Source organism: Rattus rattus, chromosome 5 (genome assembly GCF_011064425.1).
Source record: "Rattus rattus isolate New Zealand chromosome 5, Rrattus_CSIRO_v1, whole genome shotgun sequence".
Taxonomy (NCBI): Eukaryota; Metazoa; Chordata; class Mammalia; order Rodentia; family Muridae; genus Rattus; species Rattus rattus.
Window position 1 is genome coordinate 51,199,770 of NC_046158.1, and position 25,370 is coordinate 51,225,139.

Consider the following 25,370-nt stretch of genomic DNA (forward strand, 5'->3'; position numbering starts at 1 on the left):
AGCCAGAGCTAAACAGAGAAACCCTGTCTCAAAAACCAAACCAAACAAACAAAGGGACATGTTTTAAGACATTTAAATTAAAACAAGAAACAGTCTGCTAATCTCAGGTAGTTTTTCATTTGGTAACAATAATTTTCTAGTATTAAAAGACCAAGTAATACTGACACGTGAGTATATAAAATTAGTAGGTACAACTTCCCAAACTAAAGAGAAATAGAATTTTTTTTTTTTTTTTTGGTTCTTTTTTTCGGAGCTGGGGACTGAACCCAGGGCCTTGCGCTTCCTAGGTAAGCGCTCTACCACTGAGCTAAATCCCCAGCCCCGAGAAATAGAATTTTTGAATCAGCCAGGATGAGTCTTAAAATATTTCCTAGTTTTACAGATTACAAAAGAGATGAGGGCTTTACTTAGAACCCCTTAACTATTCTGTCCCTTTGAATTGGCCTTTATATAGCTACTATCAGTTGGAGCCTTATTAAGATACGTCCAAGGAGAAATTGGTAGCACTGTAACTACATCTAAAAACTTCCAACTCAACAACTGGAGAGCAGAGTGACAATGAGTAAAACCATTACAGAAACTTCTATCAAAGTAGACATTAAACGTTCAACGATAATGTAGTAAGTCAGATGATTTAGCAGAGGGTAAGGTAGAGCTGGGCACTGTTAATAGTGAAGGAATAAAACCTTGCCAAAAAAAAAATCTGACCTGATACTGAAAGAATCAAGAGGAGGACAGGCTGTAGAGAAGGAAGTAATGCTAGGCAGGAAAAACCTTAAGAGTATTTGATCAATACAGAGAGCATGAAATGAGGATGGAGGGATAAACAGTCAAAACTCAATGAGGTTTTCCCTAATGAATAAATATATATTGTCGTCAAGAGCAAATTACTAAAAGACTTTCAGCAGAGAGAAGAATGACTCAAATTTTTAAGTTCGCAGGTTTGAAACAAAGTTTAGCCTGGTATGGTTGGCATGAAGTTATACAGTCCCAGCAACTTGGGAAACTGTCACAAGAGTATTAATAATATGAAACTACCTTGGAAAACATAAAGAAACTGTGTTTTAGAAGAAAAATAAAGGGATGAGGAACCTTCAGTAGTCTGGAGTACATGTTTGGGGTGCTCGATTCCACTCTCAGCACTGCAGTAGGAGAGGGAAGTAGGGTAGCACTGGTACAAGTGAAAGATGACAACTAGGACAATGACACTGAACAGAGGAGGTTTGAACCTTATTCAAAACAAGCTTGGTAAATGAATACACTAAGATCGGCTACTGGTTTCAAAGACAGGTAGAAAACATAAAATTAAAGTGACACCTAAATGTTTTGCTTATATAAGCAGATAGATGCAGATTTCCCTTTCTTTTTTGTGGGAAAGTGCAGAAAGGGTATTGGGAGCGAGGGGCAGGCCTTGCTACACAGCCCATAAAGTTTTAGTAGCATAGGCTAGCCTTGAATTTCCAATACTCCTGACACTACCTTCCTAGTGCAGGAATTACAAGGACATACTACCATGTATAGGTGGAGAAAAATTTCTCAGAGAAAAATGAGGTCAGAATTAAGAACTCTGTTTCAGAAATACTCAGATGTTCCCTAGACAAAGCTAAGGAGATGCCAACAGAGAAACGGTGTTCAGCAATCAGGAGAGATACCTTGACTAATACAAATTTGGAATTACCAATATATAGTTTCTAAAATTACAAGTCTTGATGGAATTCCCTAAAAAGAAAATGAGAACAGAGGAGGTCCCGAACTGATTTTTCACAGCGCAGTGAAACTATGGACTACCTAAAAGGAACTAACGACTAAGGAATGCAGAAACAGCACCCCTAGAAGATGATACACAAGCCACAAAGAATGAAAACTGGAAAATATAAAGGGAAAGGAATGCTCTGCAGGGAAATAAGACTGTTCTCAGGATCCTTAATAACTATAATAAATGTGGAAATGACCATATGTTAAGAAAGAAGAGAATAATTAAATATACCAAGATAATAATGAAGAATAACCATAAAAATTGTGATTTGGGGATATCTAATGCTTAGCTTCCAAGAATTCTAAGTTAGGGGTTGAGAATATAGCTCAGTGGTTGGGTACCCGCTAGAATTTCAATTCTCAGTACTGGGGGAGGAGTGGTATAGAATAAGGATATAAATAACGTATTAATATTGCATTCCTATACAATCTATTTGTGATTCACAATAAATGTTATTAGGCAAAAAGTTAAAAAATGAGGAACTTTATTAAAGTTACAGTAATCCAGGTTAATCTGCTATTAAAAGAATTAAAAAGATATCTAGTGTAGTCTACATATGTTTGTATAGCCTACAGTATAAAGTGATGTCTCAGGTTTTCACATTCACTTTATACTATTTCACTTAATCCAGCAGTATAAATTCCACTCTCTCTCTCTCTCTGGTGTATATGTGTATGTCTGTGATACGAGTATACCTGTATGTGTACATGTTTGTGTGTGGGGATGCAGGCATGAACACATAAAGGCCAGAGGACAACCTTTGGGTGTGACTTCACCTTTCTATCTTGTTTGACACAAAATTTCTTTGCTACTGTGTAAGCTAGGGTCAGGTCTATGAGTTTCTGGAGATTTTCCTACCTCCTCCTCTCATCTCTCCTTAAGGGTATGAAGGGTTTACAGGCATTAGTGCTACTGCATCTGGTTCTTATGTGGGTTCTGGGAAATCGAAACTCAAGTTGTCAGGCTTATGAAGTAATTTTTACTTACTGAACCATCCTCCCAGTCTGCATTTTCAATTGTGCCTTTTCTATGTTTAAATACCAGTATGCTGTAACTACCTACATGGTCCATATAGTAGTATCAAGTAGTACAGTATAATCTGGGAATGACAGCCTATAATATACTAAGTATACATTAGGCTATACTGTCTACATTTGTGTAGACATACTCTGCTTTGGAAAGAATGACGAGACTGCTTACTGAAACTACCTTTTTTTTTTTTTAGAAGCTATATCCCTGTCAGGGGTAAATGACTATATTCTCATGACAGAAATCTATTCATGTTATGATTTTATAAGAATATTTAAAAAGGACACTGTCACTGTCCCTTTATGTGTAGACATACTGCTCATATATAAATTTGCTCATTTTATGTATTTTTCAAGTGAAAGGTGATGAAGAACACATCATAATATAACTCAACTCAATACTTAACTATAGCCCAGGAACCCCAAGTTACTAATGTACTTAAGGAAGTACCAGTCATTGTTGATATCAAATATATACTGGAGTAATAATTACTCACTCTTGGATATCCTGGTTCAGCTGTATACATTTTTCTTATCTTCAAATAACACTTTTTCTAAATAAGTTGTTCTCTCCTTTAATATCAAATATATACTGGAGTAATAATTACTCACTCTTGGATATCCTGGTTCAGCTGTATACATTTTTCTTATCTTCAAATAACACTTTTTCTAAATAAGTTGTTCTCTCCTTTAATATCAAATATATACTGGAGTAATAATTACTCACTCTTGGATATCCTGGTTCAGCTGTATACATTTTTCTTATCTTCAAATAACACTTTTTCTAAATAAGTTGTTCTCTCCTTTAATATCCATTGTTTAATAAAAATAATTATGAAGATGGAATTTTCCTAAAGTATTCACACAGGTTTTTATATATAAAACCTATAATCTTCCATTAAATTATATAAAATTTAATACTTTAATGTCTCATACAGATTTAAAATAATCAAGTTCGGGAACAGTGAAAGAGCATGGTAGATAGGTGCTTACCACCAAGCCTGAAAACCTGAGCTCGACACCTCGGACCTACACAGCATAAGGAGAGAATTGGTACCTACAAGTTGTCCTCTGACCATCACATGCCATGCATACCCACAAATATAAACAATAAATAAAGGCATATAATCTAAAAAAAATTATTTTTCTGAAAGGTTATCTTTTTCATAGTTCTAACCTTTTCATCATTGGTAGTAGACTCCGGGTGAGGTAAAGGGCTATCCTGGTGAGTTGTTTCTACAACAGAAGGTTCCTCAATTTTGCTTCTTATGATGGGTGTTGCAAGAGGGGACAGATCTAGAGGCATCTAATACAAACGATAAAGAAAACTTTGTAAAAAGTTAAAAAATTGACCAAGTACAATGTTAAAATTCAGAAATCAGGAAGTGAAAACCATCATTGTGTCCTAATAATAAAGTATTCATTTTATAATTTCATGGTTAACAACATACTTTTTTAATGTCATCTTCTGAAGCCTTCTTGAATTCATTCTCGAATGGACTTGCCAACTCATTAAACAAACCCACTTCTTCACAGTTTTTTAGGAACCTTGTTGGCGTTGGAGTCTGATCTGAAATAAATGTTAAGAAATAAGCATACGAATATAAATGATCATGTTGAGATTCTAAAATGCTGTTAGGAAATTAACAAATCAGTGGCACTGGCTCAGTCAAATGTTATTTCTCCCTTTAAAAAGATGCTTTTCTTTAAAATAACAAAATTTGATTAAGCTCTATTTAACATCAAGATATTTTGCCAACCTCGCCAAAGTTCTTTTATGCTTAGTGTATACTCTTGAGTGAAATAAACATTTTGGAGAAATAATTACTATTAACAAAGTGATGAGAATTTTTCAAAGTTACATCATTAAAAATTCTGATTGTTAGATACATACAATTTAGGGAAAACTAAATAAAGCAAATAAATATTTTAACTTTTGCACATTTACTATCTGTTCATGAAATATTATGAAGTCAAATTTAATATACATTTTTATATGTCAAAAGACTCAAAGGGAGGAAAAAATATAAGCAAAAGTTCCCTACCTCCTAAAAAAAATGGTTTAGTCTAATAATGATGTGAACTCAACTTTCTTACAACCTAAACTATTTCAACTATATCTGAATATATACTCACAGACATGTATATTAACATTATACTGAGTGTTCATGTATGCAGAACAAATGAATGACTGATGAAAAATTTACAAGTCTCTCCAATTTAGTCTCATTGTTTGAAGGATATTTGCTTACATTTGAGTTGGTAGTACATTAAATATTTATTCACATTTTATGCATTTTAGGGAAGCAATTTTAGAGGTTATACACAGAATCTAGTTTACTTAGCACAGCACTGGTTTAAGATAAAATTTGTTTGGCTGAGGGTCAGATATTTGTTAATTACTGAGTTTCTACAGTAGGTATCATAATTTCATCTTTGCCCCTCATATGTACTGCCTATAAATATTTTTAGCAAAAATAATTCACTTATCATATATGCTAGACCTAAGGTAGGCTTGTCTTAGACAGTAAAAACATCAGAATTACTACAGGGTCCACTTATGTCATAATCGTATCCATTATTTAATCTTTAACCTACATCCTAATTTTTAGCCTTAAAAGACTTCCAAAATAATATTTTAATAAGGGGTTTGAATATACATATCAGCTTAAATCTATTTTAATTCAAATTAGTCAAATATAAATGTTACCTCTGTTTACACCCAAAGGGTTTGCCTAAGCTGATTAGGAATCAACACAACTTATATTTGACAGAAAAAATCCAGAAAACGCATAGCGTATATCACTTTAATTGATGATTATTACTGGTACCATCAGATTTAAGAGAAGTCATCACAGGCACAAATGGTTAACATGCAGATAGCTTAAGGCTATGGTCATCATGCATTCTATTTGCAGTTATAGTAAACTATTTCAGTGTTAGTAAAAATGCTGTGATTGAATATGTTCTATTTTTATACCGTATTAAAAGTAACATCTAGGAACCAAATTAACATTCTTGAGATCAAAATTTACAAAGAACATCTAAGACAGTAAATATCAAGGAAACAAAGATCTTCAGACCTAGAAAAATACTTTCTAGGTGGTTTTTAATTTTCCTTAATTACTGTTCTTTCCTTTTTTATTGTGGTCCTCATTATTTACATACTCCAGAAGTGCGTACCTCACTCTGATCCGCATCCTTCTCCTTACAGTACCAAAGACTGTCAAAAGTTCCCTTCCATAAGTTTTTTTAAATAAACCACCAACTTTTAGCTCCCTCTCGTTTATTAATTACAAAAATTACAGAACTAAAAGCACAGGAGGAACTATCTGATACTGCCTTAACATCTCTCCAAAGCACTGCATATGATGTTCACACTAAGTTATAATTTACAAGTACCAATACTGTTCAATATTCTAGTTAAAATTCTAGAATTACAGATAGAATAACATAAGCTTCACAAAACAAAGGACTCTAGATTCTATATTTATGACATGCATATTTGTAATTCTGACAGAGCGCTAAAACATATGTAAAATCTGACAAAGAACTTATCATGTTTACTTAGAAAGAAACAAATATATTGAACTCATGCATAGTATATATTATTCAAGTACACAGATTATATGTTTACATGTAGAACATAAAACAACTAACATAGGATAGAGTGATGGTAAGCTACCACATGAACTGGGTTCCTCTTTTTACATATGAAAAACAACGATCTGCTCAGGGTGATACCATATAATTATAGGGTATGCACACACGCATGCACACACACACACAAATACACACACACTAACTGAACTTAGATTTTCCTTAGGAAGAACATTTTATTTTATTTTGCAGTGCTGGGGATTAAAACCTGAGCCTTCTGAATGCCAGGCAAGCACTATACTACTGATCTATATCCCAGCTTTAGAGTGTTTTATTAATAAAACATTTATTTCATTTGAAACACTTTTAAACAAAATTATAATGACCAAGTTTAGGGAGTGCTTGATCATTTACTCTCTTTACAAAGTTTTAAAAACCAGGTGTATGACAACTAAAAGAAACACTAAATATCAATGGAGTCAGTTATCAGTTAAACATACTTTGTAGAAAGGCATGATTGCTCCAAGGGTTCTAATTAACTTCCATAAAACCAACTTCAAATGGGTATTTGAAAAGCACACAAAAAAGTGAAATGAATGATCAAAAGAACATATAGAAATGTAATGGGTAAATACATGTTGCCAACATTTACTGTAAATGAAGCAATTGGACTATCACCAGACTATAGTGTTTACAGAGAATACACAAAATTGTGCACATTCTGGGTGAAATATGATATAAGCCATTAATAAAAGCATATACTAACCAGCCACAATGACACTGTCATTACGTGCTGGACCAAATTTCAGTGTCATCTCATGTTTATGTTTATGGACAGCCAAATGATCCTCGTTGGTAAAACGCTGTGGCAAAAAGTTTTAAAATACAGTTAAGTTTTTCAATTTGATCAAACAAAACTGATAAAGGATATCAATTTCCACAACATGTAAAACCACCATTAGCAATGAAATACCAGCTTATAAACTATAAGACAATCAATCTATTATTAGCACACAAAGACAGTAATTTTCAAATGATGAGAGGAACCCCCTATAGAAGAATATGAAATGATAGTATATAATTCATCTGAGAGGCTTGAAAATAAAACCTGAGGCAAAAAATTAATAAAATAGACTACTATTCTTTTATTATGTCAGATAAATATGTACTCAGCTCAAAGACTAAGAAAATACTGTATTTACTTAGATGTAAGGTTACTTACCACTTTTTAAACTGATAATATTCTAAAAATGACTCCTGTACAAATTAAGAAATTAGTCTGAGGCCAGGCATGGTGGTGCACACCTTTAATCCCAATACTAGGAAGGCAGATCTCTGTAAATTTGAGGCTAACCTGATCTACAAAGAGTTCCAAGTCAGCCATGGCTATATAGTAAGACCCCGTCTAAATTAAAAGGAGGAAAAAAAGAACAAAGAAATTAAGAAGTCTAGCTTTATATTACCATAGTGAAGATTTTTGTGTTATAGTCTAGCAAAGAAACAGTAATCATAATACAATAACTCAATTTATTTTAAACTGTTTTAACCTAAAAAAGTGATTTTTTAAACCATAACTTGTATTAAGATGAATGTATGTTCAAAGCTATTTATCATGCCTTTCCTCACCGTACACTGGTGAGTACATATGACCAGTGATACTTATGATTATGACCAACATTCATGTTTAAATTCTTACTGGAAATCAACCTTAGAAAGAGCTTCTTATCAAGAACCACTGTTGCCTAAAAAGGAAACCACTCATTTATTTTGCCTTCCTGGTTCAGAAGTTAAATTAACCCTTACTCATTTCTACTACTTAACAAATAGGGGTATTAAAATTTTAATGAAACTGTTAAGAAGTCTGATACCTAGTACTTACTAGCATCCTATGTCCAGCATAAGAATCCTACCTTCAATTTTTAAGAAGATTTTATTTTTATTCATGTTCATGTGTGTGTCTGTGGATGCTTACAAAAACAAGAATACTAGAGTCCACAAAGTTGTGAGTCACCCGGTTTGGGTGCTGGGAACCAAACTCAAGTCTTCTTGCAGAGCACAATCACTCTTAACTCCTTGAGTCCTCTCTCGGGCTCTCCAGCTTCAAGGTAAAAGACCTCCTATCAGTGTCCATGGTAATCTGAATGTTCCTTATTGGGGCTAGTACTATTCATGTCTACCCTTCTAAATAAGCTGAGGACTCCTATGACCTCCAAATCTGCCTTAAGCATTACATATAAAGACTAATGGGAAAAAAATGAACTCCTTAACTCTTTAGAGTCTTAAAATCGGTAAAAGGCAGAAGACAATCAAGCTTCACTTTACTTACAAACAACAATAGAAAGTTACCCACTATTTGATGAGAGTAACTAGTATTCTCCAGAACCTGCTTGCATCTCCATATGCAGGGAACTGTTCAATGTGTCTGTCCCTTGGTTTACTCTTCCATTAGCTGTTCACTCAGCTGTGGACACTGAGAGTACAATCCAACTTCCCCTCTCAGGCTATCTTCTTATATTACTTTATCCTTTGAAAAGTCCTCCCCAGATATGGTGAGATTAATAGTGGTGTGTTGACAGGCACCCTTAGGAACAAAGCTCTCAAGTCAATGAACACATGGCGAAGCGTATTCACACTGCTGCCTTTATCCTTGTATTAAAATTGTCAATGTTATGCTTTACATTCATATTAAAGGGTATTCATGTAAGATTCATTTTAGGTCCTAGAAAACCTCCCAATGTAACTTTTCATTAGAAGACAATAATTAAAGCATTTTATTATAAACTATCTTGTTATAAGTGACACTCTTAAAAAACTGTGAAGTTGTCAAAATTAAAAGGTAAAAACTCTGGAAATTTCACCTAGAATTTTTATTCAATTAGTGCTTTCTTCTTGGATTAGTTTGGCCCCAAATGCCAAGGAGCAATAAGAGCTGGAAGCATAGCCTAGTGGTGAAGTGCTATGTAGAAAGCCTTAGGCTTGATGCTCAGTAGCAGCAACAATAACCAAAAACAACAAAAACCCTAACCAACCAACCAAATATTCTATAAAATATCATTATCTGCTGCATAACATGAAAGTGAAAGTAAACTCTGACTTCAGAGAAAAGGAGTGACTAGCTAAAAATACAAGGGTTATGTATTTATAAACTCTTACACAATATCCAAAGATAAAATTAACCATTAGTTAACAAAGACAGTAACAGTTTTGTAATGTGAAGGACACAGGTGAATCAGACCTTGGTTTTTTATTCTCTCTCTATCCAGTTAAAATGAGAAAAATGTTATGATATATATGTATATATATACATATATATATACGGATAAACTAAAAAAGGATTTGTTTTCAGAATAAACTCTGTAGAATTATAATCATATCACTGGCAGTATTAACATATTTAATTAATACCATTTCTTCTAGACAAAATCTAATTTGAATGCACAATCCAACAGGTCTGCACAAAATTTCTGTCAACAAAAACAAGAGCCTGAGCATTAATCTCAATAAACAATGTTGGAAGAAAATGAAGAGAAGTTTTTTGGAGAGGACCTTATAAGGTAGAAAAGAGTAATGGGCAGATAGGAAGAAAGTGAACATGCAGTGTCCACAGTAAATTAATGCATATTCTAATAGGTAAGAAATCTGTTTCCAAGGTTTGGCCATATTTCTTCAGATTCTGTTAATACTGGGGGGTAGGGTAGAGTGTTACACAAAGCACAGTACCTATGTGGAGTTCCGAGGACAACTCTGTGGTGTCAGTTCTGTCCTCCTTCTGTCTTTACTTAGGGGCTCTGGGGACTGAACTCAGGTTGCCAGGCTTGTCTGACAAGTGCTTTTTATATGCTAAGCCATCTCTTAAAGAATAACTTCCTACAAATCAGTCATCTAGGATTTTATAGTTATTTTTACCATATATTATTATTACTACTATTTAATTTGTTGAATGGGTAGAAATAAATTTTCATGTATCAAGGCTACAACCTTTTCTTACTTTTTCCTTAGTTGAAGAGGAACTCTACTCAATAGTAGAAACTACTGATTAACTCACATATACCTCCACTAAGACTCGGGGTAAGTATATATTGTATCTAATCTCTCCTCTGAATCAGCTTGTGATATAAAATAATTTACCAAAAAGTAGTTTCAATTGAAGTGACAACAAAGGCAAAGATATAGCCAACAAGATAATATGCAAATAAATCTTTTACTAAGTATTAATTTTGTATCTTTTATTCAATTCAACACCATTGTATTCCTCTAGAAACAAATGAAGTTAATAGGAGTCCCTGCAATATCTAAAAGTTCCCTAGGCATTTAAAAAAAGACCACAGTAAGAATCTTCAAGTAAACTCTTTGTGCTAATTTTTATAGGCCATTCTTAAGTGACACTATCAACAAAGTACATTTTTAAATGTGATAATCTGCTATATATTTTAAATTTAAATTAAGTAGAGCAGAATTTGGATCATTCCATAGAGATGAGAAAAAATAAAATTTACACTGTCATCAGCAAATTTGTGTTTCTAAAACCAATGATCAATTATTGCAGAGTATTATAGTGCATACCTTTAATCCCAGCACTTAAGAGGGCAAAGGCAGGAGATCTCTGTAAGTTTGAGGCTAACCTGATCTACAGAGAGAGTACAAGGACAACCAGAGCTACATAGACCTATCTCAAAAAATAAAAATTAAAAAATAATAGTAGTACCTTCAACATTCAAAGAATACTACTTAACATAAAGAGAGACTCTTGTCACTGCCACTTTCAGCAAGATTACCTCATGAAGCTGACACTCACTGGGCTGTTCTGGGCAGAGATAGTGTACAATATAAATATTAAGTACCTCACAAAATCATTGGCTAAAAAATGTATTACCCAAGCCTGGAGTGATTATAACAAAATTAGTTTGGGCTGGAGAGATGGCTCAGTGGTTAAGAGCACTGACTACTTTTCCAGAGGTCCTGAGTTCAATTCCCAGCAACCACATGGTGGCTCACAACCATCTGTAATGGGATCCGATGCCCTCTTCTGGTGCCCTCTTCTGGTGTATCTGATGACAATGACAGTATACTAACATGCATAAAATAAATAAATAAATAAATAAATAAATAAATAAATAAATAAGTTTATTATTAATGAGAGCTAAACTTTTAATGAAAGCAAAAGCAGAGTGAGATTTTATTTGATGTTTTTTTCTTTCTTTTAAGCCTGTGTATTTGTGGAAGTTAATAAACAACCTGCAGGGATCAGATTTTTCCTTCTACTATGTGGGTTCTAGGGACTGCACTCAGGTCATCAGTCTTTTTTTTTTTTCCCCTTTTCTATTTTTTGGAGCTGGGGATCGAACCCAGGGCCTTGCAATTGCTAGCCAAGCGCTCTACCACTGAGCTAAATCCCCAACCCCCATGTCATCAGTCTTAAAGCAAGTTCCTTTATCCAGAAAGCCATCTTCGTGGTCCAATATATAACTATGCATACATTTTAGTTATTTGTCAACTAATTAATTTGGAATGAGAATTCAACCCAGTGACACTTGTTTCATTTCAGCCCCTGTTTCTCAAAGACAAGGCTTTATGGTGGTCTTGAACATGTAGTCTACATGCTTAGCTACTACAACCGTTTACAGATATATATTGAGCTTGTAATAGTAGTTTGAGAAATGTAGTCTACAAAACTATAGAGATGCACACAAAAAATTGTGTAAAATGATACTCATCACAATGCTGTTTATCACAATATTAAATTTCCAAGTTTATGATAGAAAAATGAGCAAATGATAGGACAAGCTCTAGTAGAACACATGCAACTTAAAACCATGCTTAGCCACACATAGAGGCTCACATGTATAACTCACTAACAGATACTATAAATTTAATGCTAGGGAATTCTCAAACAATTTCTTATGGTACACATACAAACAAATATTCTAATTTTCAGCTATTGACTTTCCTATTTAAAAAATCTAAATACAATGCTTTTTATTTAAAACAAAACAAGCCAAAAAAACCATCATGTGTAGAGCTGGGGTGATGGTCCAGCCATAAAGAGCACTTACTGCGCTTTCAGGAGCTAGACTAGGTTCTCCACATCCACACAGTGACTAAAGATCACCAATAAATTCAGTTCCTTTGGTGTCTAAGACTGCAGCATGCACATGTTGCACATAATCTCAAGCAAGCACACACATAATAATACAGAAATTCTTTTAAAAAAAACTTTTTAAAAAATACTTTTTAATACTACTGGTGTGGTGACACACAACTTTAATCCCAGCATTTGAGAGGCAGAGGTAAGCGGCTCTCTGTTGACTTTGAAGCCAGTCTGGTCTATAGAGTGAGTTCCAGGTAGCATGTTATGTTGGACGCACTGAACTGGCTCTAACTCCAGCTCCAACGCAGGCTCTGGCTGCCACGGGCACCGCACTAACAACCCAACATACTCCTCCCTCCGACACACTATATGTAATTAAAAGTTAATACCTTTAACTTTAAAAAAGAGTATATTAAGAAGAGATCACACACAAAACAATGGCAACCATTCTATTTTAAGCAGAAAAAAGTTAGGACTTATTGAGGTCACGTTTCCAAGAATGACTTATAGAACAATATGGCAAAACTGGTTACTTTCCAGAGACTATGTCTACAAGCAATGCACTATCTGTAGTTATGGTTTGAAGCTCCAATATCCCTAAAAAAAAACCCAAAAGATTCTTCACAGGGTGATAGCATTGGGAGTGGTGGAGTCCAAGTCATATGTAGGCCTGGAGAGCTCCTTCAGGCATTTGGGGCATGACCTTGAAGGGGACTGAGTGTCCCTTCATTCCTTGGATTGTGATGTGAGTAAAGTTTTGCTCTAGCTTCTGCCTTTCCGATGTATTATCTTGTTTATACTTTCCTTGATATACAGGCTCTAAGAAACAAGGTTAACTGAACATGGAGTAAAAACTTCTACAATTCATTATAAGTCACCAGGGAAAAGTCTTTGCTACCAAGCCTGACAACTGGAGTTTTATACTAGGGACCCAGATGCTAGAAGAGACCGACTCCTATAAATTGTCCTCTGACCTCCACATGTCCACTATGACATGCAGGTACCCACCCACAGACATGCACATGAAATCAATAACTACCCAGATCTCTTCTTTACCAAATCCAAAAATAAGAGTAAATTTGGTTTATCAGAGAGTAAATCTAGTCAGTGAAAACTCTAAATTTTAGTTTCAAAGAATTTAAGATTTTACTTTTTATTCTTAACTTTTTAAAAATGTATGTAAACTACAGCTCTAAATTAGATATAAAAGTATATTTCTGTTGTGTCCACCTTTCATCTTGACCATTATTATCTTTGAATTTTCTTGCTTCATATTGCTGTGAATAAACCCACATACCTAATCATGTCCAAAATACTCTACATACTAATCATTTTACAGTACAACCACAATAAAACATGTAGTTTCTTTCATATTTTTTCCATTTGATCTAATTGTCTTACACATTTCGTCACCAAGCTACTTTAAATGGGATATGGGCAGGGGAGATAAAGATAGCTAAAGAAATTTGCTAAGAAATGAATTCCATCCTCAGAAAGCACATACTAGTGGAAAGACACACCAAGTCTTTATGTCCTAACTTCCATACATGTACATGACACATGTACCTCCTACAATAATAATAAAAAGTAAAATAAGGGACTAAAAAAAAAAATCTCAGTGATTAATAACATTTGATGCTCTCCAGAGAATCGAGGTTCTGCTCCCAGCACCCTCGTGGTGACTAATCCATCTGTAACTCCAGTTCCTGGAGGATCTGACACCCTCTTCCTGCCTCTGCAAGCACTAGGTATGAACATGGAGGAGACCTACATTCAGACAAAACATCCATACACATAACATAAACATTAAATAAAAATAAAATCCAGTTTCATACCACTCTTTATTATGCTACTAGGGACTAAATGAACTTCATGCTAGGTAAGCAGTTCATCCTGAGCTATATTCCCAACCCTCCAACAACTCAATTTTTAAAAACAGACAAAATAATTGATAACGATTTCACCTTCACAAACAATAAAGGTATGCAAGTGGCTGAAAAACATATCTTAGAAAAGTAGTTATTTTTTTCACTAGTCATCAAAGAATGAGACAGTACAACAAGATACTAACCTATGCACAAAAAGATGAGTCAAATTTAAAAGAATGAAAACTCCAAAAGTTAACAGGAATATGGCAAAAACATCTTGTAAATTACTGATGGAAACAAAGTGTTGCCCATCTATTTTGGAAGCAATCTGTAATTTCCTAAAATGATGTGGAGTGTATGAGTTCACCATTACACTCTGGATAGTATCCAACAAAAACCATACACATAAAGACTTTTATTGAAATTTCACTCATTTATCTGTGATAACAAAATTTGAACATAAACTAGATGCTGGATCAACTATGGAATAAATCTGTCCAAATAAAGAAGAGGCTCATTTAGCTCACTACTCTGGAGGTTGTGAGGTCTAAATCTGTGGGATCCTAAACACTTCACAAAGGCTCCAAGTACATTAACGTATTACTTTAGAGGTTAGGTTTTCAATACACAAACTTCTGCGGGGTCCAATCAAATCACAGCATCCCTGTTATATAATCAGCATTTTCTTGATACATTTCTCAAAACCTAATCTGTCGTATTAGACAATTTAAAAAAAAATCTTATATTTTGTTAAGAAAGAATCCAGAAAAATTTGCATACTCTATGAATCCTCTTATAAACAGTCTGAAGAGTACAAACAAGTTTTCAGCAATGGAAGGCAGATCAGTAGTTGACAAAGATGAGAGAACTTACAAATGGAAACTTACAAGGAAACTTTTGGGGTGATGAGTTTTGTTCACTATCACGATTGTGGTAACAGTTCTATAAGCATATGTATATATGATAAATGCTAACACTGGGTAAGGTGATATACCTCAGCAGATAAAGGTACTTACTTCTATGCCTAATGACCTGAGCTTGATCCCCACAAAACCCATCAGGTATGAAAAGAGGGAACCAACTCCTGCAAGTTGTCTCTGACCTCTACACAGCTGAAGTGGCATGTGCACAAACATACACAAACACACACATAACGCACACACATGTGAGCAAAATCAATAACTATAAAACAACAAAAACCCAAAAGCACCAAACTGTGACTTATAGTGTAGTTTACTATATATCTATTATATTTTAATTTAAAATATCATCTAAAAATAAATAAAAACCAATGAAGTACTTTAATGGCTTTGACTTACATTCTGTATTTAAGTATCTGTAAATTTACTATACATTAACACTCAATTTTTCAGGCTGGAGAGATGGCTAGGTAGTTAAGAGGACTCACTGACAGCAATTCCAGAGGTCCTGAGTTCAATTCCCAGCAACCACATGGTGGCTCACAACCATCTGTAATATGATCTGATGCCTTTTCCTGGCATGTCAGCTATAACATATACAAAAAAAAAAAAAAAAAATCTAAAAAGTTTTTTTTTTAGTGCCTGTAGTTAAAAGATTAGGATAGTGGTAATAGTATTACATTAATAACTTAATGACTATTAAAAATTAAAATATCTCCTGAAAATGCTTCCATCATGCTTTAAAGATGTTAGACTTCAGAACATTAATAGATTAATGATATGTCTGAGGTAGGTATTAGTTTTTGTTTTGGTTTTTTTTTTTTTTTTTTTCTTTTTTTTTTCGGAGCTGGGGACCGAACCCAGGGCCTTGCACTTGCTAGGCAAGCGCTCTACCACTGAGCTAAATCCCCAACCCTGAGGTAGGTATTAGTTTTATAAGAGTTCAAATAACTAAAATAATTTCTAAATACAGTAATATATTTTTGATTTCCAACTAGGTAGCTTAACACTAATTTTCAATGAATATAGATTAAATAATATACTTTTAAATCCTTGGTTTTTGTCTATGATTTTGACTTTATTGTAAGATAAACTACTTCCATAATACCACACACTATCTTTTTTAGAACTAAAATAGATTATAGAAAAAATTTCTAAAGTATTTTTCAGTTTTCTTTTTATCTTACTCTAATCTTAAGGAAAATCACTGTAGTAAAACCTTAATGACAATATAGCCTAGCAATGATGTAATGAAAAGAAACGTACAAGATTATTCTAAGTAATGGATATGTTACCTGGCCACACCCAGGGGCAGTGCATAGAAAGGGTTTGTCATCACTCATATTCCACAGGTCCTTGTATTATCTGTAACAAAGCACAAACCAAGAATGAAGTATTTTATGGTGTGTTTCAGAATGAAGAACAATTTCAAATATAAATTTTAAGATCTGAATTCCACCAAACACTTTTGCTGACATTTTTAATCCTGTCTTCTGTGAAAGCCCATGTAACAAAGCTGTGAACTTACTGAACCATGGATGGGGTAGAGCGCAAAACATTCTTCCTATAAGGTTCTAGAAAGAATTGCAAAAACTATTATGATTCAATGTATATGAAAACACGAACAAGGAGGGAACACCCACATTATCTCTGGAAAAGGCAAAGCCCTAGGAAGAATATTCTTGGCTCCTTCATGTGACCAAAGATGGTAAAACCTAACACCAAGAGTATTCCCTTGTTTTTGAATAAGCTAACAGTCACCTCATGCTTTTCTTGACTTAATAATAAAAATGAGACTTTTTTTTTTGCACCACTCTTGAGCTCAAATGCCTGCCTGGGGTCTTCCTGGATCTCCACACAGGTTTCTGGAGTATTCTTTGATCTCCACACAGGTTTCTGGAGTATTCTTTGATCTCCACACAGGTTTCTGGAGTATTCTTTCATCTGTAGAGATTTAGCTTCGTGGGCTACCAGGTGGGTCAACAATCTTCCACTTTACTATGAGAGTAGATATATGCAACATGCAAAAATCTGTGCTATAGAAAAGGGTTAGGGCACTCCATTGCGCTCTTTTGTGTCATTCAAAAAGAATATATCCCACACATCAGGCAGCCTTCCAAGGGTCAAACTACAGAGTTATGGAAGTCTTAAAGCAAGATCTATTCTGAAATTCTTGCTGAGTTTTTTTTTTTTAATCTTTTGGCTAAATATGTCTCCTCTGAATATCTGTCTAAAACACCAATTAATTATAAGCAAACTCTTATTACTTTTTCATGTGGGCAAAGTACTATAAAAAACTCTCAAAAGGGACATATGATATAAATCTATATTCTGGCCTCTAGGTACCTCTTCTCCCAGCAGAGAAGCTAGGTGTGAGAATCTTTTCTAGTATCTCTTACAAACACATCAAGTACATCACATGAAATAGTTTAACATTTTACATAGAGCCCAAGCCAGCTAATTAAAAGACAGATAGAGAAGACAAATTAATAAGATTAGAGATGAAAGGGGGACATCACAACAGGCAGCAAGGAAACTCAGAGCATCAAAAGGACATGTTTAAAAAATCTCAGCCCAGCAATCTAAAAAAAACCTAAAAGAAATGGATGGATTTCTTGATGTATATGACCTGCCCAAGTTAAAGAGTAAATAATCATTTAAACAGATTCATTGAAATAGAAATAGTAAATAAACTCTAACAATAACAACAACAAAAAGTCCAAGGCCAGATGGATTCAGCATAGAATTCTACCAGATCATCAAAGAAATAACACCAACACTCCTCAAATTCCACAATATAGTAACTAAAGAACATTTCCTAATTCTTTTTATGAAGCCACTATTACCCTGATACCATACAAAGATCTCACAAAAAAAGAAAACTAAACACCCTTATCCCTTATGGATATAGATACAAAAATTCTCAACAAAATACTTGCAAATCAAATATAAGAATACATCAAGAGTTATCCACATGATCAAGTTAGCTCAATCCCAGAGATGCAGGGATAATTCAACATATATAAACTGATAAACATAATCTACTACAGAAACAGACTAAAAAACAAAACCACATAATCATCTCATTAGATGCAGAATAGGCCTTTGAAAACTACAACATTCTCTCATAATAAAAGTCCTGAAGAGACTAGGAATACAAGGATATACCTCAACACAATAAAAGACCATTTTAAGCAGGCCCACAGCCATATCAATCTAAATGGATTAAAACATAAAGCACATCTACTAAAATCAGGAATAAGACAAGGATGTCCATCTCTCTATACCTAGTCAACGCAGTACTTAAGTCTTGGCTAGAGCAAATAACTGAAGGAAGTCAAGGGAGATACAAATAGGGGGGAAAGTCAAATTATCTTTATTTGCAGAACACGCACGCACACACACGCGTTTATGTATCTCACCCTAAAACACTCCTACCAGAATATTTACAGCTGATAAATACATTCAGCAAAGTAGTAGGATATAAAATTAAAATGCAAAAATCAGTAGCCTTCCTATATACAAATGACAGACTGTGAAAGAAATCACAGAAATAGTACCTTGAAAAATAGCCTTAAAAACTAAAACAAGGGGTTGGAGATTTAGCTCAGTGGTAGAGCGCTTGCCTAGGAAGCGCAAGGCCCTGGGTTCGGTCCCCAGCTCCAAAAAAAAAAGAACCAAAAAAAAAAAAAAAAAAAACTAAAACAAAGGGATAACTCTAATCAAGCAAGTGAAGACATATATAATAGAAACTTAAAAGAACCTGAAGATATTAGATAATGGAAAGATCTTCCACGTCATGCATGGATTGGTAGAATATTGTAGTAACTGTGGTTATGGCTATCCTACCAAAGGCAAGCCATAATTTCAATGGAATCACCATAGAGATGTCAACATAATTTATCAAAGAAACTGGAAAAAAAGATCTTCAATTATATGGGAACACAAAAGATCCAGGATAGCTAAAAGGATCCTGGATAATAAAAGAAGTGTTGGAGGTATCACAATCTCAGATTTCAAATTATACTCTACACCCGCACCTAGGAGGCTGGGACAGAACTGGCTATATCTTCAAGGCCAGCTTGGTCTACCTAGTAAATCTGGGCCTGCCTAGACTATGAGTGAGAACTTGCTTCCATTAAATAAATAAGAAAGTAACAAAAGAAATGTTTTATTTAATAACAGCTGAGCTTTATTTTATTTTTTTTAAATTAGCAAGATACAACATCAGAGAGTCTGGAAGCTCAAAGAAGTGGCGGCAAAATGAGTAACAAAAATTAAGACCTCAGCATATACTTAAACTACAAGAAAATTAATAATATGTCAGGTGTGTCAGTGCACATGCGTAATCCCAGCACTTGGGAGGCAAAGGGAGGTGGATCTCTAAGCAAGTTACAAAGAAACTCTGTTGGAGGTCGGGGAAAGAGAAGAAAGAAAAAGCAAAAGAAAAATATCTTGGAGGAAGATCAAAAACCGAAAGAAAAAAAAAAGAGGTAAATATTTATGGTCTAAGGATTATTTCTTAGCCAGGGAGGCAGCATGAAATGAGGGTCATAAAGCAACTATCATTTAATGACATCCCTTAGTGCTGAAAAGGCTTTCACTTTAGTAATAAAAAGGTTACAGCACAAAATGTTAAAGACAGAACAAGTATTGTTTAATAATTATGGCCTTACATAGTAAACAACTCAATGTATATAATATGATTTTAGTTCATCAAATTTCTTCTGAAAGTTGTTAAAATATGGCTGCAAATTCTTTGCAGTGCTCTTCTAATAATGAGTTTATTTTCTTTTTCTTGACTTGAGGTGGGTTTATAATTATTTCAACTAACAGTGCTGTGGAAATGACACAAGGTTAGGTCACAAGTCTTACACCCTCTGCCTGGTCATGTAGAACTCGCTTGGTCTTCAAACACTACTACTCAGGTCACTCTAGGTTAGTCTTCTCATGATGAAAGAGGACATTCAAAACTCCTATGTGGGGGTTTATTCATCAAGAAACAGACAACTGTCATCCTACTGTACTATGTCAACTTCTTGACCTGTATCTTTGTATTGTTTTGTCACAACTAGGTTTGGAACATTTCTGTATATGTATGACTTATCTCAGTAACACATTTTTGAGCTTCTTAAAATTTTTACAAACCAGGGCTAGAGATACAGTGAGGTGAGAAAGTGATTTGTTTGCAAAACTAATGTATAGCTCAACAGAATTAAGATGGTTGAATTTTCATATTTGCTTCTTATATTCAACCTGTGTGACTCTCATTCAAGCAGCTTATGGAGAAACTCCTACTTGTATATTCTTAAAGAATGAAAACAAAAAAGGAAAAATAACTAGTATTTATTATGACAGTGGCTTTTACTGGAGAATTTAGAAAGGACATTTGGGACCCATATAGGTTCTTGAACAACTTTATAGAAATTGATAGTACAGTTTATTTATAAAAAATACATCACTCTCAGAAAAGCAGTATATATGCCAGATTATTTAGACCCACACACTGCGATAGTTTTCCCTTCCCATGCAACAAGCAGAGTCAGGCAGAGGAAATCCAGAGGCCCGCCTGCCACCAAGCCACACCCAAGCCACTACAAATACAAGTACATGGCAGAAAGACGGAATGGCAAGTGGAACAGTCTGAGCATTATGGAGAGAGGTAGAACTAGAGGGTGAGAGGAGCTGTCTGTTGTGAGTAGCCTGCCCTACTACCTAAGCACAGCACCATGCTGCTGCTGAGGGCTATGTCTGGGTCTGTGGCCAGACAGCATCAGGGGTCTGTGTCCATGTCTGTAGCTCACATTACCAATAAAGACTATTCAGACAGTCCTGGTTTGGGCTGCAGTCCCTCACTGGCTATGGCATTTCGACTGGGCAGTACATTTGAAGTGGTTTTGGTGGCATGGGGGTGAGTGAGCTGGCCAGGAGGCGTGAGAGCTGGTCCTGCTACTTGCTGGCTGCACTGGATGAGCTAGTTGAGACAGTGCTGAAGAGCTCCCCCTGGTGGTGTGTGCATTGGTGGTGGGGTAGCAGAAGTAGTGGGGCTGACCAACTCAGCTACCACTTAGGCCCACTCCAGACAACTAACCCATTTATGAACTGCTAGAGAATGTGAAAGGGCCAGTGCTACAGATCTAAACCTATAGGATCTCCACAACAGAGGGCAACAACAGAATATCTGAGAGGAGCCCGAGTGAAAACCCAGGATTGATAGTATAGCAGAAGCCAGAGGCCTCGAACCAGACCAGTGACTCATTGCAATGAACATTTGCAAGTAAAGATGTGTAGATAAAAGGGTATAGTGTATGACACATTGTGACACGTCACAGCTTCTAGAACAAGATTTTTTTTTTTTATGTTTTGTTTGATTTCCTTTGGGGGGGGGATGTTGAAAGGGCAGAGGATAGACGGAGATGAGTGGGATTGGGATACATGATGTGAAACTCACAAAGAATCAATAAAAAGTTTTTAAAAAAGTAAAAAAGAAGCTAGTTTCCCTCACCAGACACGTGGAATTCCACGATCCATGTTCCTGCTGACTGTAAAGGGCAAAGAAGCTACTTTTGCTGTGGTATTGATGACTGCAGACTTAAAGTTCAGAGACATAGACGTTCTACACTTTACCCTAACACCCTGCCCCCAAAAGCCATGAACGAGAACTCTTAATAAAATGTGATAATGGTACTGAAGAGTAGCTCTCCACAGCTGGGGAAGGAGTCAGCTTTAAGGGGCTGACCATAAGGAGTTTGACTAGGCTCCAGTGAGTAGTGCAAATTGGAGAGATTTTTTTTCCTTGGGGTGTGGGGGGTGAGTCACAAAGGTGGGGAGTATACCTGGGAAGGAAAAAACAAAATACTTCCTAGAACAGTAGATATTGAGGGGCAGACATTATAATCAATAAAAATATTATGAAAAGAAAAAAATGTCCCTCAATATCTACTATTCTAGGAAGTTTTTTTTTTTTTTTTTTTTTGAAATCAAGGTCTCATGTAGACCAGGTCAGCCAGCTTTGAGTCCCTGATGTTGACAGCTTCTTTTATTTATTTATTTTCTTAAGTGTATCTTTTCCTTTTTCTTTTCTTCTTTCCTTCCTTCCTTCCTTTTCTTTCTTTTGAGACAGAGTATCGTGATATAGACCATGCTGGAACTCATGTAATCTGCCTGCACCAAGTGCCAGGATTAACACAATGCCTGATCCTTATGTTTATTTTTAATTTGATTCTTTTGAGAATTGGGACACAAATATTGCATTTATGTTACCCCTCCTTTAACTTCTCTCCTTTCCCCCCTTCAAATTTATTTCCTTTTAATAAAAAAAACAAGTAGAATGTTTGGAACAATCTCATCTTGGAGATATAAAGAGCATGAATTTATTTGCTAATATTTTGTTTGGAATTTGTTTTACATTCATGTTCATCAGTAATACTATGTGTTATTTTGTGGTAGTTATAATCAAAGTTGGAATATGATAGTTCTTTTTTTATTTTCTAAAAGAACCTATGTAAAGGCTGATATTAGGGCTAGAGAGTTGGCTCAGTGGTTAAGAGCACTTGCTGTTCTCCTAGAGCACCCAGGTTCAATTCCTAGCACCCACAAACTTACAAGCATCTATAATCCCAGTCCAAAGGGGTCTGGTGCCCCCTTCTGGCTTCTGCAGGCACACCAGCCATGCATGTAGTGCCTATGTATAGATGCAGGCAATACACTCACATAATAAACAACAGATAAATCTTTATGGGAAAAAAGGTGTAAAACTAGTGAAACTATATGAGTCTGGGGTTTTCGCTGTGGGAAGGTTTTAAGTCATAAACCCAGTATCTTTAAATAGATACAAATTAAAACATTTACATTAGTTTTATTTTCCAGGAATTTTTACATTTATGCTTTCAAATAAATATATTGGCCTAACTATTAATAATATTCTCTCACTTTTTTCCATGTCCATTAGCTCCACTGAGATCGCTTTTAATTAATAATATTCTTTATTTTTTCTTTGTCTTTAATCAGTTTTCCTAAGAGGTTAATTCATTTCCTTACTTTAAAATTTTGGCTTTCCCATTTGCTCCATTATATCCCTGTTGTCTAACTACCCAATGCCATTGTCACACTAAGACGAGCACTTAAACTAAATCTAATAAACCATAAACTGTTTATCTGAAAACAACTTAAACCCCAGACCAAAAATATATTTCCACAAATAACTAAAGAAGGTCTAGATAAATGGAAGTTATACCATATTCACACACTGTAAGAGCAGTGAGATGGTAGTTCTGCTCCATGTTGTATCTTTCAGATCAAGGTCAGTCACCACCAAAATTTCAGCAGGTTTTGAATGGGAGGAGGAGATTTGATTTTAAGATTTATAAAGGGCAAAGGCCCAAGAATAAGCAAGCTAATCCTGAATGACAATAATCAAGCTTTAGAATCTATAAAAATAGGATATTATTATATTAAGATCCACTATTAAAACCAATAATTAAGATAGGATAGCTGTCAGCCAAATAAAAAGCATATAAAGCAATAGTAAAGTGAGTCCAGAAATAGATACACATATAAGACCACCTGACTTGTACAAAGGCTTCACTCTTAACTACATTTCAGTTGAAGAAATGATCTTTTCCAAATTTGGTTTTACAATTTTATATCAAAAGTATCAGACTTCACTAATAGTTGTAGAATATACTCTTTACAACTCTGACTAATCTTCTAAATAAACACTTCTAAAAACATACTATCCAGGATATTAGTAGTTATAGAAAATACATTATAGCTAAATAAATTTAGGATATGCTGTATATGGGCTTCATTTGTCTGTTTATTGAGAGTCTTTAAAGCTATGTTGAATTAAGAAAAAAACAAAAACCACAAATCCTACCTTTCACCATCTCATACCATAAAATCAAGTCACATAAATAAGAGTTAGAACAATATGATAGCAATCTTCATGATTTTTATGTAGGCAAAATTTTCTTTAAAAAAAAAAAAAGATATTTTTACTTCATAATTGTAAGTCTTTTGCCTGCTACATGTATGTGCACTGTCTGAGTGTGGTGGCTGCAGAGACCAGAAGAGAGCACCAAATCCCCTGGAGTTAAGACAGTTGTGAGTGGCCATCTAGATGTGGAAACAAAACCCGGATTCTCTGTAAGAATAGCAAATATTCAACTGCCCATTCAGCTCTCTAGCACCAAAAGTTTCTTTAAAATTTTTTTTAAATCTGAGGTTACACATACCATCAAAGAACCATTTATTTAAAAATCATTAAGTAGAAGGAAGATTCAAAGAAGACAAGCTAGAATTACACAGTGAGACCCTGTCTCAAAACACCACCACAAGACGGGGAGAAAGATGATGGGGACATTTACAGTGTTCAGATCAAACTGACAAAAACACATTGGGTAAACAACAAAGTTGAAATAAAACATTCTTGCAGAGGATGAAGAGGGGTATCAGAGCTGAGTCTTGTAAAACTTCTTTATCCCAAGAACAAGAATACGCAAAACATATGAAACATATCCAACACACCGACAGCAAGCAATAGTCCAAGTCGATACTTGGAAACATCTAAAGACACTACCCACTCTTTTCAACAAGTAAATTCATGGGGAAAGAGGACTAGCAGAGGGAGGGGCTTTTTAAAAAAATAAATTTATATTTTTATTAAGACAAAAATTGATAGTATGGTATGAAGTTTACATTTAAACAAAATTCTTCATATGTATCTAACATATGCTTAAAAAGATTTTACAATTCTAGATACAGGTCTGGACAATACTAAAAATTGATGGACCTCATGATTCAAGACAGTATTTTAGACAATAGTTAATCTGAAAATTGTGTCCTCAATATGAAAGTTAATTTCCTGAGACCTGAGGTTGTGAAGTCATTCAACCCTTGAACTGACCCAGTGGAATTTGTGCTTTTGTTAACTGAACCTGCCACAAGCACTAAAGCAGGGGAAAACAAAACAATACACGCACACGCACACGCACACACACGCATGCACACGCTCCAAGAGTTTCTACCTGAAGAGCACTCATTCTCCTCTCCCATTCCCAAAGGTCCTCCTGTAATACTTGAGCCAGTGGCTTAGACGGACAAACTGAT

The 25,370-nt window shown here is 34.9% G+C and overlaps 1 protein-coding gene across 2 annotated transcripts in view; it reads right to left on the minus strand.

The window, feature by feature from the left end:
- The window catches only part of Atf2 (activating transcription factor 2), a 76,337-nt gene that overhangs the window by 29,770 nt on the left and 21,197 nt on the right, over positions 1–25,370 (minus strand). For both annotated transcript variants that reach the window (XM_032903503.1, XM_032903502.1), the window contains exons 4-7: positions 16,556–16,625; positions 7,151–7,247; positions 4,236–4,354; positions 3,962–4,090 (exon numbers count right to left, since the gene is read on the minus strand). In XM_032903503.1, coding sequence (XP_032759394.1) covers positions 3,962–4,090; positions 4,236–4,354; positions 7,151–7,247; positions 16,556–16,603 — 393 coding nt within the window. In that variant the 5' untranslated portion in view covers positions 16,604–16,625. The remainder of the gene's footprint in view (positions 1–3,961; positions 4,091–4,235; positions 4,355–7,150; positions 7,248–16,555; positions 16,626–25,370) is intronic.